We start from the raw sequence: 17,438 nt of genomic DNA, 5'->3' as shown, positions 1-17,438 counted from the left end.
ATCATTGTGTAATCTTATTTAAATTATTATAGATCCGTAAATTTTTTTAAGCAAATTTCATATTTAGTGGTAAATTTGAAGATATTTGAAGATACTTTATTAAGCTTTTGTGGTGTTATAAATAAAAAAATTATCTTGTTGGACCACCCTAACTTCAAATGCTAGATTTGCCACTGGACGCTATTTGATATGAAAACAAAATAGAGACTGACTTCTATCGGTTGTATCTAATATTAGATCTATGCAACTACTTACCAACATGTAACATAAGAATAAGATGGCGAAAAAATTACTTGAACAAAAGGGTTTTGAAGGAAGACCTGACATATCTTATATATTATACTTTCTAAAGCATTGTCTATAGTTGTGAAAATGAATTGATCATTTTCAATCGTGAAAATGCACTGATCATTTTCAATAAATATGAAGGACCTAACTGATAGACTGGACGGCAGGTTGTCAACAAATCAATCCCTACTATAATGTCCAATAGAATTGCAGCGAATAACTTTATTTGCAGCACAAGCAGTCATATGACCTTTCTTTTTTTTTCCCCAAAAGAAGAAAAAAAAAAGGATATGTTCATCATTGCGATAACTTTTGTTCCTTCTTCCTATTCCCCTTCATTCTTGGGTTAATTATCAAGAAACAGAGTAAGACCAATGGGAACATCAACAGGTTCAATTCAAGTTCATTGACCTTCTCCCCCGTGTGTGGACGTGTAGTGTACATGCTTTTCCATGCTATTGTAGTGTCCATGTGTTACTTGCGACTTGTGGGGGAAGAATTTGTTGAAATAGGGAGAAGATTAATTATATCTAACGATAAAGGACTACCTTGAGGATGAGTACGTCTGTCACATGATTACATCTATCAGAGTATTAGGGAAGTGGGCCCGTGTTTATCCTATGTAATCTCAGCAGAAACGACCCACCACTACCAGTCAAATTTCCATGGACATTTGCAAAAGAAAATATGCTTAGCGGTCCTCTCAATCACAGAGACTCAATTCATGTTAAATAATTACAAATACCCTGCACATTTGCAAAGCACAGAGTTTCACTTGTCTTCATTTTTCTGAAAAGGAACACCTAGTTCTTCATCAGCGGAATACAGAATCAACTCGCACTTACTAGGCATATCTGGAACAGAGGAAGCAAGTGCTCCCTAAAACTCACCTAGTCCTCTACGAACAGATAGATAACTCCGTGGCCTGGAGAAACTAGTAAAACCAAACACAAGCTGGCAGTTTCGTTTTGTGCAGCATTACACAATTAACCAGTTAAACGGTACTAGCAGATACTAACAACCATCTAAACGGTACTAGCATTACACACACGCACGCACACACATACACAGAAAAAAAAAAGAGTTTCGTTTTGTGCAGCATTACACAATTAACCAGTTAAACGGTACTAGCAGATACTAACAACCTTCTAAACGCATGGAACCCTAAAACCCAGGGAGACGGCCGAACACGTCACGATCGCATTTCGTCGAACACACCGCAAGCGGAGATCACGATCGCCCCACTCTGTTATGCGGATACTCCGAGGAGGTGGCGTATTCGTATCCGATATATCGGATACAGATACGCTCCGAATACATCTCGGATACGTTTCTAGTCGTATTCTGAAAAAACGGATACGTATTTGTTTGGATACGCGTATCCGATATTTTTGGGCCAGATGGGATACAGCCCAAAGCAGTAATCAGCCCACACAAATGCTATTTTGGTAGTAAGAGATGATACAAAATGATAAACTTGCTGCAATAGAACTGTAGAACTAGATGCGCAGCAACTAAAGAACCTTTTGTGGAATCAGTTGTGCTTTTAGAGAAAGCTAATTATAGAAGTAATGTTATATGAACATGCAACTATTGCACATCTGAGTATAGGGGAAGTTACTCAAGAGTAAAATCTCACTTGCTGAATATCTATGTGATATTTATGTGTAATTATTAATTATTCTAGCCGTATCTCCGTATCAGTGTTTTTTGAAAAAGTGCGTATCCGATATCCGTACCAGTATCGGTGTAAGTCGCCCTGAAATTAAGGATGGCAACGGGTCGGGTTCGGATCGGGTGGAGTCTCCGTGCACCCAAAACCGAAACCCGAAATCGAAACCCGAACCCGAACCCGAAACCGATTCGGGTGGAAATCCATCACCAAAACCAAACCCGCGGATACCCGAAACCCGAATGGATACCCGAAACCCGAATGGATACCCGAAACCCGCAGATAAATATACACATATTCACATGAATAAACAAGATGCAACAAATAATAAATATTTTCATGACTCAACTTTCAATAAATTTAATAGTCTAAGTAAACAAATTATCATTAACATATTATAAAACATGAGTTTTAATTCCAAATAATTTATTTCGGATATCCATTGGATATCCACGGGTGGAAACCAAAAACCGAACCCGAAACCGAACCCGAAACCGAACCCGAACCCGAACCCGAACCCGAACCTGAAAACCGTGGGCGAAAAACCAACACCAAACCCGAAACCCGAAAACCCGAAACCCGCGGATACCTGCACCGAACCCGATCCGCTGCCATCTCTACCTGAAATCCGGCGGCGGTGAGTGAGAGCGAGGAGGGACGGGAGGGGAGCAGGGGTATTCACCTGCGGCGGGCTTCTGGGCGGCGGGGGATACGGCGCCGCCGCGGCCGGGGAGCTCGCGATGTGCTCCGCTTGTTGCCGTGAAAAGGATGGGCCAGGTCTGGGCCGAAAAGTCTAAAGGTCATGACATTGTGGGCCGAAAACCCATCGGAACTGCATACTCCTTTTCCTTTTACCAGAAATGTTCGAGTAACGGCAGTGTTCTGTCGGCACGGCAGGTGCTACTGCTGCCAGCCTTGCCAGGCGATACGGAATATCCGCTTCACTGCTTGAGAGGCGGCTCCATGCTTGATGCCATTGTTCATCAAGCCTATTTGTGCCTCTTTCACCTGTTTTGTTTGGCTAGTTTCGACGAATAATCTAGTATCAAGATGTGCGCCACTATTTTGGAAAACATACTCCTTCTGTTTTGAGATCCATGTCGTATTAGATTTGTCTTAAATTAAATTTGGCCAACTTTGATTGAATTTTAGAGAAAAATAATAATAATGAGAACACCAAATTTATTTTATTGAATCCACTGTAAAATATATATATTGATAGTTTTTTTTTCCTTTTCGTCATAGCAACGTCCAACGTTGTAGAATTTTGAAGTGTCTTGACAGGCACGAAAACGTGCACCTCAAGTTTCCACAGAGAAATCCAAACTTGAGGTTCTTGATAAGATTAGTTCCCAAGTTTCTAAATTTAGCGGAAACCAAGGTAAAACCGTCATTCTATTTGATCCATTACTTGACCGTCACGGAATTTCAGCTAGAAAAGGTTAGTTATTAATAGATTTATAAGAAAAAAGGGTTAGTTATCAACTTGAAAGTAGAAATGTTTACTGTTTGTGTTAAGGCCCTCGTTAGTCCAAACAAAAGCGTCGCAAGGCCCTAATTTGAATTCCAAGATTGCCCAAGGTGTGTAACTACAAAAGAATCCGTCCCGTTCCCACGCATCCAGCTCGCCCCGCGGTCAATCCCGTCCGTCCGATCCTCGCCATCCGGACGCCCGCCGCCCAACCCTAGATCCTGGTTTCCTCCTCCCCGTCATCTCCGCTGCGCCGCCATCACATAAATCCTCCGCTCTCTCCCTCCTTCGTAAACCCTCTCTCGCTTCCTCGGCCGGCCTGCTCCTGCGATCCGCGCTGCAGATCGGCCGAAATGGCGCTGGTGAGTTGCTGCTCCTCCTCCTCTATCCTCCTTTGGGTTCTGTCCCTGCTGTTTCAGTGGCTATGTAGTTTTCTCGCGCATCGGACTGCCTTGTGGTTAGCTTGATCTGATGCGCGACGCGGGGTGTCGATTTGTCGGATGCGATTCGCGAGTCGCGTGGGTGTGGAAACGTAGAGGCGACCGGGGTGTGGTAGGCTGTTTAGATCCTCGACTCGTCTCCGCTTCGGCCAGGCGTGTGTCTGTGTGTCCTTAGTAAAACATCACCGGGCTCCTGGTTTGTTTCAACTACAAGCAGCACCGTTAACTTTGGCATTTAGAAATCATAGTGGAGGCAATAGATCACTTGTTGGCAATTTGGCATCCCTTGTTTACACCGGGGAAGTGTTATACATAGTTTGATTTGATGGGGGTGATTCACAGTACGAGTGATGCCGCTCAAGAACTACTGGCTCACTAGTAGGATGGCTGGGTGTGCATTTATAGAAGCCCTTTTGACCAGTGTGATCGTGGTGCAGACAGTCATTTATGCACGACTTAAAGTAATATTTGAGGCATCTGATTCATTTAGCTATCATCCCAACCCAATTTATTTTATCCTTCTTTCTGATCCTTGTTGTGCTTTAGTGGAAGTTACATGTAGCAGTGCTATTTTGGTGACTGTAAAAGGAAAAGCAGGATGTATAGGGTGGGGGTATCACGATGCAGCGCAGGTAGGAATAAGTATTGAAGAGGAATTTAAGTTGGGAGGTGAAAATTGACTATTTTGTATTTTATTTTGATAAGTTAAAACCATAATAGTTTAAGTTATCACAATCCCGTACTGTTTGCTATTATTGTTCTCTCTCTGCGCATGCCTTTACTTGGTTGCATTGTTGAAACCATCTTGCTTGGCTTTATCTGTATGAAAAATGCTCACGTGCCTTGTTGGGAATCTGAGATTTCATTGGCCTCTTCAGATTATAAACAATCTCATACATTGATTGCTGTGTGTATTTGTTTGGTTGTGTACTTTTATTGCTACTGAAACACATGTTATGTGGATTACGTTCTCTCACTTAGGTAATGTTGTCGATGTCATTGCTTGGTCTGCACGTGTTCAATCACCATTCACAAGTCTTGAGTTTCAATTTGTAATACAATGCGTAATCTATTGTTTGTTGCATAGGTATTGCATTCTGGACCTGGAAACAAGAATGCCTTCAAGGCACTTATTGCTGCAGAATACAGTGGTGTCAAGGTTGAGTTGACCAAGAATTTTGAGATGGGTGTCACCAACAAGACCCCTGAGTTTCTGAAGATGAACCCCCTTGGGAAGGTACAACATACACCAACTATATCTTCAAAGTAGTTGTGTATAGAGGTTCAGGAACTAACAATTTCTTTCAGGTGCCTGTTCTGGAGACTCCTGAAGGTGCTGTTTTTGAGAGCAATGCTATTGCACGCTATGGTATATCTATAATTCCAAACATTTTCATTCTAATCGTGCCTCTGTTTTTCTTTCTGCTGATGATAACAATGCCTCTGTTTTTCTTTAAGTTGCTCGCTTCAATGATGGCAACCCTCTTTTTGGGTCTTCTCGGATTGAACAAGTGAGTAATTTCTTGACTGTTTGCATGTATAAGTTTTAGCACGTATAACCACTGAACCTCATCAATGTTTCTTGCAGGCCCATGTTGAGCAGTGGATGGACTTTGCTGCAACAGAAGTTGATCCTGGTGTTGCATGGTACTTGTACCCAAGGCTTGGTTACATTCCTTATTCTCAGATGGTAAGTTGTAGAATGTGTAACTTGGATCTTGTATTACTGATCATGAGATTTCAGACTAACTTTTTTGCTCGTGCAGACAGAGGAAACAGCTATTGCCTCGTTGAAAAGAGCGCTCGGTTCTCTGAGCACGCACCTTGCCTCAAAGACATTCCTTGTTGGGCATTCTGTCACTCTAGCTGACATTGTATTGACATGCAACCTCTACCATGGATTTGCACGGATCTTGACCAAGAGCTTCACATCCGAGTTTCCGCATGTCGAGAGGTATTTCTGGACCATGGTTAACCAGCCTAACTTCAAGAAGGTCATGGGTGATGTCAAGCAGGCAGAGTCAGTGCCTCCTGTTCCGAAAAAGACTGCTGCCCCCAAGGAGCCAAAGGCAAAGGATGTGAAGAAAGAAGCCCCAAAGGAGGCCCCGAAGCCAAAGGTGGTTGAGGCCCCGGCAGAAGAGGAGGCACCAAAGCCGAAGCCTAAGAATCCTCTTGACTTGCTGCCACCAAGCAAGATGATCCTTGATGACTGGAAGAGGCTATACTCAAACACAAAGACCAACTTCCGGGAGGTTGCCATCAAAGGTATCTTCTCCACCTTAATACCAACAATGTCATTTATTGTGATGGCTGGTGAAGAAGTCTCGTATGTGGTCTATCAGTGTTGCTTCTTCCTGTCTAAAATTTGGGTGTGGCCTTGTATGGTAACAAATGTTGTTCTTGACATTATAATGAATGGTATTATACATATTATTACTCAGGTCAACTAATTGATAGCTGTAAAGATTTAGACCAATCCAACTCACTCACACAGTGGTAACAGTAGCTGTGTATCATGTAAGCTTTGATAAGCAGTACTGTTTAGGTTGCAACAGCAGTTACAGTAATCTAATTAGATGAATGTGATAGATTCATTCTTCCATCTTTTGGGGATTTTGACCAAAACTTACATATGCTGTCTGTATTTCAGGTTTCTGGGACATGTATGACCCAGAAGGCTACTCTCTGTGGTTCTGTGACTACAAGTACAATGATGAGAACACCGTCTCCTTTGTGACCATGAACAAGGTTGGTGGGTTCCTTCAGCGGATGGACCTGTGCCGCAAGTACGCCTTTGGCAAGATGCTTGTGGTTGGCTCTGAGCCCCCATTCAAGTTGAAGGGGCTCTGGCTCTTCCGTGGCCAGGAGGTCCCCAAGTTTGTCATGGATGAGGTCTATGACATGGAGCTGTACGAGTGGACCAAGGTGGACATCTCTGATGAGGCCCAGAGGGAGCGTGTCAATGCCATGATCGAGGACCAGGAGCCGTTCGAGGGTGAGGCCCTGCTTGATGCGAAATGCTTCAAGTGAGGTTCCACTTACCTGGAGTTTGAACTGCTTAGGCTTTGGATTGGATGTCTATGGAAGAGTGCTGGTTACCTGTCTATGTTTACCATATAGGCTTTGGATTGGATGTCTATGGAAGAGTGCTGGTTACCTGTCTATGTTTACCATATACACCCTCGTGAACTGTGTTGAAGTTGGTGCTTAGTTGAGAATTTTGGGCTACCTGTGTTCTGTCGTGCATTTGCCTTCTTTCATGACAGTAATCTGATCCTGTTTCGGTATGTGACTGAAATGTATCATCCGGCGACTAGTAGTCCCTTGTTTTTTACTAAGTTGCGAGACAGTAGGAGCAAGCTTGGTTGTACTTGCTTCGTTTTGCTTTGTTTTTTAGGAGCGTTTTTGCTTGGGTTTGAGCTCCTCAGATTGAAACACTGTAGAACATCTTTAGTTGGTTCATTTGTTAGTGAAAATCTCCCCGGGTTAAGAGTTGTATCATGTGAGCATTTCACATAATCATCACTGTGAAAACATAGGACTGCCCCTCTGATGACCTATTGAAATTGTAAAAGAGCACGGGCATCATGCACCATAATGTATCTGAATTCTGAAGTTTATCAGCAGCACTGAAACGGCACTAATTTTTACTAGTAATATCCAATTGTGAAAATCACCTTTAACCGCAAATTATGGTGCACAGTGATGGTGGGAACTGGGAACCATTTTTTTTTAAATAAAGGAACTGGGAACCATATGGTACAGGTTCTACAGAGAGTAATGCACCAAGAACAAAAGGTGAATTGTTATGGGCAACATGGTACAACTTTCGCGTTTCTGATTGTATAGTTCCTAATGATCTAATCCCCAGCTTCACGTCAATTCATTTTTTTTCAAAAAGAAAAACAGTTTAGCATCAATTTCACACTCCTCGGAATATATGATAATGGGCCACCTGGTCCGACCTGATCAATATATGGGTTGAGCTTGAACTGAATTCTTTAACCCGGCGAAAAACTTGGGTCGGGTTTGGGCCATATTTTTTTGACCCAAAACCTAACACAAAATTTTTACACAAGAAAATTAGACTGGCCCGACCCAAACCCAACGTAACCCAACCACGTGTTGGGTCGGCTCGAGCTGAAAAATCCGAGGAAAAAATATCGGGGCTTTTTTTTACCCGACCTGAACCCACAAATGATCAGGGCTACCTTGGAAAATAGATTAATATTTTTTTTTGGAGAAAGATGCCTAGAAGAGCATCTCATGCCTGATATTATCAAGTAAAAAAGTTCCTAATATAAAAGAAGGGCAACTTGATACCAAACATGTAACAAATAAAATTATAGCCATCTAAGCTACGCTTAGATAGTAAGGTTCCTTGTGCTTACCCATCTAGGTTCGAGTCTCGAGAATTTATCTGCTCAGTCTTTCGGAGATATTATACCTACGTGAGTATGCATGCATGTATGTGAGGGTCTTCGAGACTTCGACGGTACTATGTTTTGCAAAAAATAAAACAAATAAAATTATACCTAATGATACATTCTCGCTACATTCCAAATGATACTTTTTCCATTGACATGTTTGAGCCGAAAAAACGGGCTAGGTTTGAGCCGGAAAATCCAAAGGCCATGAGGTTATGGCCCATCAGAACTGCTATTGTTTTTTTGAATGGGGACTCCTTGTTCGTTCGGTAATTGAGGAGGAGATGCTGCTGCCAAGCGAAACAGGATATCCGCTTCAGGTTCCATTCCCATTCCTGATGCCGTTGATGGAACCTATTTGCATTATTGTTATGCCTTTTTGTTTAGGAAATTGTTATGCCCATTTTTTACCTCTATGTTTGGCTAGTCTGAATGAAAAGTTTAAGATCATTATGCACGCCATTATTCTAGAAAGAAAAAATAGCTGCAAACAGCAAGCAACTGAGAAACCAAGCAACGTTCATGCGATCAAGAAGCTTTCAAAAATACTCGTCGCAAAAAAAAAGCTTTCAAAGATTTCTTCATTTATAGCAAAACTGCGTTGTAGAACTTTGAGATGTCTTTAACTCGAAGATGGTATGGACATGTAAGCCACGAGGCTAAATTCTATTAATTCTTTGCTCAAGTCAAGTTTAGTTCCAACTTCCAAGCTTTCTAATTTTAGCTAAAACCTAGTTAAACTAGGCTTTGTATTCGGTCGATTACTTAACTCGCCCGCCACGGAAGCTGAGAAGGTTGGCAAAATGCGAAATAGTAGAAACCATTTTGTCATTTCGCGTTAAGCCCCCTCGTTAGCCCGAGAAAAGTGCAGAGAGGACCTTATCCAAATTGCAAGATAGTACGAGGAGTGCAACCCACCCAAGTTCCCTCGCATCCAGCTCGCCCCGCGGTCGATCCCGTCCGTCCGATCCCCGCCATTCGGACGCCCGCCGCCGCAACCCTAGACTCTGGTTTCTTCCTCCCCCCGTCATCTCTGCTGCGCCGCCATCGCATAAATCCTCCGCCCTCTCCCTCCTCCGTAAACCCCTCCCTCTCTCGCTTCCTCGGCCGGCCTGCTCCCGTGATCTGTGCTGCAGATCGGTCGACATGGCGCTCGTGAGTTCCTGCTCCTCGTCCGTCCTCCTTTGGGTTTTTGTCCCTGCTGCTTCAGTAGTGGCTCGTGGTGGCTGTGTAGTTCATCGCGCATCGGGCTGGCTGTGGGGATCTATCTGTTGGCGGCCGCGGCTGTTCGGCTGATGGGGTCTTGATGTTTGAGGAGTCCTGCCTCGTAGTTAGCTTGATCTGATGCGCGACGCGGGGTGTCGATTTGTCGTCTCCGTTTGATGCGACTCGCGAGTCACATGGGTGTTTGAACGTAGAAGCGACTGGGATGTGGTAGGCTGTTTAGATCCTTGACGCTACTCTGGTTCGTCCAGGCGTGTCCTTAGTAAAAACATCACCGAGCTCCTGGTTCGTTTCAAGTTCAAGCTGCCCTTTAGAAAGCATAGTGGACGCAATAGATCACTTGTTGGCATCCCTTGTTTACACCGGGGAAGTCTTGGAGTCCTATACATAGTTTGATGCGATGGGGGTGATTCACAGTGCAAGTGATGCCACTCGGAGCTGCTGGCTCGCTAATAGAAGCCCTTTTGACCAGTGTGATCGTGGTGTTTCCAGGGAGGGAATTGCTGCGCTGACAGCCATTTACGCACAACTTCAAGTAATATTTGAGGCATCTGATTCATTTAAGAGCTATCATCCCAACCCAATTTATTTTAGCCTTGTTTCTGATCCTTAGTTGTGCTTGAGTGAAAGCTACATGTAGCAGTGCTATTTTGGTGATTGTAAAAGGAAAAGCAGGGTGTATAGGGTGGGGGTATCATGATGCTGTGTAGCTAGGAAGTAAGTATTGAAGAGGAATTTAAGTTGGGAGGTGAAAATTGACTGTTGTATGATAAGTTAGAAGCCATTAGAAGATTCATATCCAGTACTGTTTGCTATTGTTCTCTCTCTGCGCATGCCTTTACTTGGTTGCATTGTTAAAACCATCTTACTTGGCATGTGGCTTGTTGGGAATCTGAGATTTCATTGGCTGCTTCAGATTACAAATACTCAATCTCAGACATTGATTGCTGCATGCATATGTTTGGTTGTGTATTTTACGTGCTACTGAAGCACATGTGTTATGTGGATTACGTTCACTCACTTAAGTAATGTTGTAGATGTGGCCTGGCTTGCACGTGTTCAAGCACCATTCAGAAACCCAAGTCCTGACTTTCAATTTGTAATACAATGCCTAATCTATTTTCTGTTGCATAGGTATTGCATTCTGGACCTGGAAACAAGAATGCTTTCAAGGCACTTATTGCTGCAGAATACAGTGGGGTTAAGGTTGAGTTGACAAAGAATTTTGAGATGGGTGTCACCAACAAGACCCCTGAGTTTCTTAAGATGAACCCCCTTGGGAAGGTACATCATGCACCAACTATATCTTAAAAATCCTTCCACAAAAAACTAAATCTTAAAATGGTTTTGTAGATTGTTTCACGAACTAACAATTTCTTTTAGGTGCCTGTTCTGGAGACTCCTGAAGGTGCTGTTTTTGAGAGCAATGCTATTGCACGCTATGGTATATCTATAATTCCAAGCGTTTTCATTCTAATTCTTTTTTCGGCTTTCTGCTGATGATAACAATGCCTCTGCTTTTCTTTAAGTTGCTCGCTTGAATGATGGCAACCCTCTTTTTGGGTCTTCTCGTATTGAACAAGTGAGTAATTTCTTGACTGTTTGCATGTATAAGTTTTAGCGCGTATAACCACTGAACCTCATCAATGGTTCTTGCAGGCCCATGTTGAGCAGTGGATGGACTTTGCTGCAACAGAAGTTGATCCTGGTGTTGCATGGTACTTGTACCCAAGGCTTGGTTACATTCCTTATTCTCAGACGGTAAGTTGTAGAATGTGTAACTTGGATCTTGTATTACTGATCATAAGATTTCAGTCTAACCTTTTTGCTTGTGCAGACAGAGGAAACAGCTATTGCCTCGTTGAAGAGAGCGCTCGGTTCTCTGAACACGCACCTTGCCTCAAAAACATTCCTTGTTGGGCATTCTGTCACTCTAGCTGACATTGTATTGACATGCAACCTCTACCATGGATTTGCACGGATCTTGACCAAGAGCTTCACATCCGAGTTCCCGCATGTCGAGAGGTATTTCTGGACCATGGTTAACCAGCCTAACTTCAAGAAGGTCATGGGTGATGTCAAGCAGGCAGAGTCAGTGCCTCCTGTTCTGAAAAAGACTGCTGCCCCCAAGGAGCCAAAGGCAAAGGATGTGAAGAAAGAAGCCCCAAAGGAGGCCCCAAAGCCAAAGGTGGTCGAGGCACCGGCAGAAGAGGAGGCACCAAAGCCAAAGCCTAAGAATCCTCTTGACTTGCTGCCACCAAGCAAGATGATCCTTGATGACTGGAAGAGGCTATACTCGAACACAAAGACCAACTTCCGGGAGGTTGCCATCAAAGGTATCTTCTCCACCTTTTATCTACACTATATTTGGCTGGTGCTGAAGTCTCATTTGTGAGTTCCTGGTGCTGAAATCTCATTTGTGGTCTACTAGTGTTACACTTACAAACAGAGGAGTCCCTTCTGTATTGGGTTCTTTGTCCTGACAAAATTTTTGGTGTGGCCTGGTATGATAAAAGGTATTGTTGTTTTAAAGTCAACTGAAGGTAGCTACAAAGAGTTACGCCAACCCAAACTATCACAGTGGTTATAGTTGTGTATTCAAAGTAAGCTCTAGTAGGCAGAATAGTTGTTAGTATTTTGGTTGCAGCAACTTATGTAATAATCCTAGTAATTTATAGATGAATGTGTTTGGTTCATTCACCATGTCTGTAATTTTGACCAAAACTTACATGCTGTCTGTATTTTCAGGTTTCTGGGACATGTATGACCCAGAGGGCTACTCTCTGTGGTTCTGTGACTACAAGTACAATGAGGAGAACACCGTCTCCTTTGTGACCATGAACAAGGTTGGTGGGTTCCTGCAGCGGATGGACCTGTGCCGCAAGTACGCCTTTGGCAAGATGCTTGTGGTTGGCTCTGAGCCCCCATTCAAGTTGAAGGGGCTCTGGCTCTTCCGTGGCCAGGAGGTCCCCAAGTTTGTCATGGATGAGGTCTATGACATGGAGCTCTACGAGTGGACCAAGGTGGACATCTCCGACGAGGCCCAGAGGGAGCGCGTCAGTGCAATGATCGAGGACCAGGAGCCCTTCGAGGGTGAGGCTCTGCTTGACGCGAAATGCTTCAAGTGAGGTTGCAGCTGCTGGAGATTGAATTGTTTAGGCCTTATATTTGCTGTCTATGGAAGTATGAAGACTTTGCATGTTAGTACCCTTGTGAACTGGTTGAAGTTTGTGCTTCGTTAACAATTTTGGGCTATTTTGTGTTCACTCTCATTTGCATCTGTAAGTCAGTAATCACAGAACTTTCCTGGTTTAGATCTCTTTTGTGAGCATTTCACGTAGTGCTCGGTGTGAAATAGGACGGCTGACCTGAATTTGAACAAGAGCTACGGGTAGCATAGAAGCCTCAATTTTACCGGAAGCAAACTGCCCCAAATTTTACTAGTAACTTCCGGTGGTGAAAATCACATGTGTTCATGCTTCAAAGTGCACTTTTGCACTAGAGTCCATCCAAACGGTTGGGAGTACTAATGGGATTCCAAACCGGATTACTAATGGATGGACTAAATTTTAGGCAAGACTCAAAACTTTAGCACGTATATAAGTGATGGTGTATTGTGATGGGAAGTGGGGAACCATATGGTACATGTTCTACGGACAAGAATGCACCAAAGAACAAAGGTGACCCCTATATAGTTGCTACGCTAGGAGCCATCCACAGTTTTACGCCAATTTTACAACCCCTGCAACTTTACATCGTTACATTCAGAATGATACTCCTTCCATTGTACTCCGATATGAATTCTTCCATTGTCATGCTCAGCGATTTGTGTATGGTTCTGTGTGGACTGCACATACAACACCGCCTTTGAGCAGGATACTAGGATCAACTGCAAGAAGAGAAACTTGTCAGCAAAACATTTCACACTGGAGGACAGCAGTCAGGTTTGGAGGGAGAGAGAGAGAGAGAGAGAGAGAGAGAGAGAGAGAGAGAGAGAGAGTACCATGTGTGTTAATTAACGTGCTAAATTTGAACCAAACGTTAGAAGTCATATTTTGTCCTTCCACTTCTCAAGATTAGGCACATCATATCAGATAACTTAGAGGTTGAGTTGTAGAAATTCCATGCCTCAAGCATCAAACGTTTCCTTGAACCTTTGAAATGGATAACCTGAAAATGAGTGCCAAGAATTAATCTGGATGTCACAGTTAAGAGACATATACAAGAATACACAACTTTCAAATTTATTAGATTATACTAATCGCCTAATCCTGGGAGACCCACCCAAGATTTCGCATGCGCACAACTGACAAAGTGCTTATTAATAAGAGAGCATAGCTTAACAAAAAAACACAGTATTATTACAGTATCAATAAATTTTATCAAACTTTAATGCCATAGTTTAATGGGAAAAAAACGACGAAACCAAGTTTCCTATCTTTCATGCTTGTCCTTGTATCACAAGTAACAAAGAGCCTGAAGAAACAGTCTTTTCTATTAATGTTTGACCAAAAATAAATTCCACGAAGAGAAAGGGAACAGCATTGATAAAAAATAAGGTCCTAATAAGTATGAAAAATGTTGTACCTTAACATCCAAGGGCATACCATGAAACTGTCCAGCACCCTCAGGTGGAGTCCAGTTATAAACAGCACAAGGCAAGAAGAGAACAGATGCTCCATTAACTTCACCTGTAAATATTTCATGCTTAGAAAATTTTCTTAAAGCCGATGGTAGATGAGACTTCACAACCCACGCCAATGCTAATTGGTCACCAAGCATTCGAGAAGCCTTCATATATTTTAAGCTGTAAGCTTTAAGGACTTGTTTGAAGAATTCCACTGCTCTGAAAAAAAAGGAGAGGTTAATAGAGTTTGCCAGCTTTTTATGATACAATTGCCTAGCTGTCAACTTACTTAGTGATGCCATCCCTCGTGCCTTTTATTGCAACAAACCCAGAGTTCAAAGGTTGACCTTTATTGTTACGAAAGGTAAGAGCCAGATGACAATGGGGATATTTTTTGAATATATGTCCAAGATCGTCAACCACTGCTATATCAGAATCAGTTAAAACAAAATGATTGAACCTTTCCACCCTATCAAATTCCACAAGCCTTTGCTCCAGAAATGCCTGATATGAGGACAAGATATATAAGCATACAACTTACCAGTAGAAAATAATGCATAAAGATGATGAGAAGACAGTATAATGTGGATAACATAAGTAGCTTTGAGAAAGCATATGCAGAAAACCGAAGGCATTTATTCAAATGAAGCGAATAGACTTACAATGTAGGACTTGATTCTTTGAAGCATCAAATTTCCCCGAGAATAATTTCCTTCAATAGGCAATAGTGTAGCACTCCCTTGATTTACTGAAAATTTTGAATCAGGATCAGTCACTATGATCACATTGCTTCTTGGCATTGACACCTGCAGGGTTCTACAGATAGGATCAGGTTTTAAACAACCAACATTACTATTGTTGTTGGAAATAATGTGGCACTGTATACATTATAAGTTCCAAATTAGATGCAACAAAGATATTTGTTTTTCTGTACAGGTAACAACAGCATGAACACATATATAGTATCTAGAAAGGGTTATGATAGTGATGTTAGTATCTGAATCAAGTAACTCATGGTTACATTACTTTCATTTTTTTTCTGCCATACAAAAAGGAAACAATCACAGCAAGAGGATGAAACTACCACTTGTTAGTAACTCTAATAAATGGGAGTGTTTGCTATCAATCAATCAATCAATCAATCTCAACATGCAATAACACAAGACTCGACTTAGTTCAAACACTGGTTATAGGCTATCACAAAAAACAAGGATGGGGGTACAAATCCAATTGCAATTCTAATACATGGGGCGTCTTGCAATCCTATTATTCACAAGAAAGAAATGATTCGAGCTATCATAGTGATGGTGTTAACCTACTGGCTGTGGCTATCAATAATCACAATCTGCACAAACTTAAAGAAAAGGAAGAGTTACCTTTATGAAATTGGTGAAAGTGTTCAGAATGGCCAGGGATCTTTCGATCTTGCTATAAGAATGGTTTCCGACAGTTACAGTGTCAGATGGAACTTTGCCATCCCCATCTGGAACAGAACCGTAGGTTGTGAATACAGTAACAAAAGAAATTTGTTCTCCAGAATAGTTCCTGTCACTTGATATGCCAATATTATTCAGAGCTGTAAGTCCTGAGCAAAGGAAATAAATCATCAGTCATATAAAATGGAGTATTGATTGGACATAGCCAGAAGACAACCTACCACTATAAAACGACGATAAAGAACATCACATACAACTATTAATTTTTCTTTACTAATGTCAGAGATCTAACTAAAATAGCAACATTCTAGATTTATCCGAAACATGGTGTTCAAAACAATGCATCAGAATTGTTGCTTGTGTAATACACTCTCATTCTTAATTCAAGAAATAATATATTTCATAATAAAAAATCGGTAAAGATGGTATAATAACTTGTCCCAGCGCATGACGACTCACTGAGTTAAATGCTTATGGTTCATAATAATTTTACTTTTCTATCATGTACTTTTCACATTTTTCTATCATGTTAAATCTATATATACGCCCATCACAAAAATCCCAGCTCTGCCACAATGATATTGGTCTGCCTGCTCCTCAATTTTCGAAGCAATCCTCCGCCTATACGGCTAGAAACAATGATCTGACTTGCTTCTACAGGGACAGCTACATTCAGCATAAATGGAGCTTGCCGTCCAGAGAGGGAAATAACCGTGGCACTGGAGGCGGTCGTGGCGGCCCTGTCCGGCAGCGGGGCCGAGCACGAGGTGGTCAGGCCGCTTCGGCGCGGTGGGAGGTGGCAGGCACACGCCCTTCTCCGGAGACCACGGGTGCAGCCTGGACACTGGCATGGATCGGATCGTCAGGGGAGCGGTCCACATTGTGAGGGGAATTGGAGGACAGGAGAGGAGGGATTCGTACCGGAGTAGATGAGCGGGACGAGGAGGAAGAGGAGCAGCGGGCGGAGGGGGACGGCGCGGATTCGGGGCCTCGGGGTCGCCATGGAGGCGGAGGAACAGCGGCGGCAGAGGCCCCCGTCTCGTCGGCGGCGGCGGTGGGCAAATGATGAGCGTATTGCAGCTAGACGCCGTTAGTTCCGTAGAAATAGCATTTTTGTCCTCCTTGTATTTTGTTATCCGTTGGTCGGGCTTCGTCCCTGAAAGGCAGCCTAGCTTTCTACTTGCTCCGTTTCAAACTGTAATTTATTTTAATTTATTAAATCAAAATATTTCAAGTTTGATCAAATTTATATAATAAAAATTTAATATTTATAATATCAAATAAATATTATTAAATTCTTTACTAAATATATTTTTATAGTATATTTATTTGGTTTCATAATTTTTTAATCTCATCTATAATTTTAGGTAAACATAAAAATAGTTTGACTCTCTAAAAAAATTGAAATGAATTACAATTTTAAACTGAGAGTACTTCTTTATGTAAAGCGTTCATATGCCATCAAGTAAGTTTCACATTTTTCTCTTGCATCATGTATTTTTTCTCTCAATCTCTCGCTCTAAACTCTTAAAGAAAATATTTTATTATGTATTAGTAAGTGTTTAGTTGTTTACTCAAGCGTAATTAAATTTATTGTAATTCGTAATATGCGGTACTTACTTCGGTAGCCTCCATAGCACGCCTTGCTGCCTAAACTTACACTCACGTTACCGCCTCAACCATGAGCATTGTTTTTTAGTACATTATTTCTTTTCCAATCATGCTAAGAGTTATATACCAAATTAATATTGTCAATTCGCAGCTAAAAGTTTTGTACAAGACTGAAATCGCTAACCATTGTAGTCATTGCTAGTTCCTTCTACACCGGTATATATACTCTTTTGTTCACAGTT

The 17,438-nt window shown here is 42.1% G+C and overlaps 2 protein-coding genes and 1 long non-coding RNA gene across 7 annotated transcripts; 1 reads left to right on the top strand and 2 right to left on the bottom strand.

Moving 5' to 3' along the window:
- Positions 1-3,676: 3,676 nt before the first annotated feature.
- On the top strand, positions 3,677-12,853 carry LOC120703729 (elongation factor 1-gamma 3-like). 2 transcript variants are annotated; one of them, XM_039987888.1, is made up of 7 exons: positions 3,677-3,793; positions 10,657-10,806; positions 10,906-10,966; positions 11,052-11,104; positions 11,182-11,283; positions 11,360-11,858; positions 12,271-12,853. In XM_039987888.1, the coding sequence occupies exons 1-7, from the start codon at positions 3,785-3,787 to the stop codon at positions 12,648-12,650; spliced, it is 1,254 nt and encodes a 417-aa protein (XP_039843822.1). In that variant the 5' UTR covers positions 3,677-3,784; the 3' UTR covers positions 12,651-12,853. The 2 variants fall into 2 exon arrangements, with proteins under 2 accessions (XP_039843822.1, XP_039843821.1); XM_039987887.1 differs by lacking the exon at positions 3,677-3,793 and adding an exon at positions 9,266-9,453.
- Positions 6,671-7,520, bottom strand: LOC120703731. The gene is made up of 2 exons (XR_005687203.1): positions 7,029-7,520; positions 6,671-6,970 (listed from the first exon to the last, which is right to left on the bottom strand). It is a non-coding gene; the product is annotated as an uncharacterized LOC120703731 (long non-coding RNA).
- Positions 12,854-13,089: 236 nt separating the features above from the next.
- On the bottom strand, positions 13,090-16,681 carry LOC120703730. 4 transcript variants are annotated; one of them, XR_005687202.1, is made up of 9 exons: positions 16,507-16,681; positions 16,298-16,429; positions 15,526-15,734; positions 14,812-14,955; positions 14,439-14,653; positions 14,298-14,368; positions 14,130-14,213; positions 13,526-13,692; positions 13,090-13,411 (listed from the first exon to the last, which is right to left on the bottom strand). XR_005687202.1 is itself a non-coding variant. In XM_039987890.1 (9 exons), exons 1-8 carry the CDS (start codon positions 16,586-16,588, stop codon positions 13,564-13,566), a joined length of 1,086 nt encoding a protein of 361 aa, XP_039843824.1. In that variant the 5' UTR covers positions 16,589-16,678; the 3' UTR covers positions 13,090-13,411; positions 13,526-13,563. The 4 variants fall into 4 exon arrangements, 2 of the variants coding, with proteins under 2 accessions (XP_039843824.1, XP_039843823.1); XM_039987890.1 differs by having other exon boundaries at positions 14,110-14,213; positions 16,507-16,678; XR_005687200.1 differs by having other exon boundaries at positions 14,130-14,368; positions 16,507-16,679.
- Between the last annotated feature and the right edge of the window lie 757 nt (positions 16,682-17,438).

Source organism: Panicum virgatum, chromosome 4K, assembly GCF_016808335.1.
Source record: "Panicum virgatum strain AP13 chromosome 4K, P.virgatum_v5, whole genome shotgun sequence".
Taxonomy (NCBI): domain Eukaryota; kingdom Viridiplantae; phylum Streptophyta; class Magnoliopsida; order Poales; family Poaceae; genus Panicum; species Panicum virgatum.
The sequence above is the reverse complement of the archived record's forward strand: the minus strand, read 5'-3'. Positions and strand labels throughout refer to the sequence as shown.

Coding starts and splice junctions, on each gene's coding strand:
- LOC120703730 (XM_039987889.1), bottom strand. CDS start 16,588: ATGGCGACCCCGAGGCCCCGAATCCGCGCCGTCCCCCTCCGCCCGCTG. Junction 15,735..16,297: donor CGACCGCCTCCAGTGCCACG/GTTATTTCCCTC, acceptor TCCTTTGCTCAG/GACTTACAGCTCTGAATAAT. Junction 13,693..14,109: donor GTATGCCCTTGGATGTTAAG/GTACAACATTTT, acceptor ACTCATTTTCAG/GTTATCCATTTCAAAGGTTC.
- LOC120703729 (XM_039987888.1), top strand. Junction 10,807..10,905: donor AGATGAACCCCCTTGGGAAG/GTACATCATGCA, acceptor AATTTCTTTTAG/GTGCCTGTTCTGGAGACTCC. Junction 10,967..11,051: donor CAATGCTATTGCACGCTATG/GTATATCTATAA, acceptor CTTTTCTTTAAG/TTGCTCGCTTGAATGATGGC.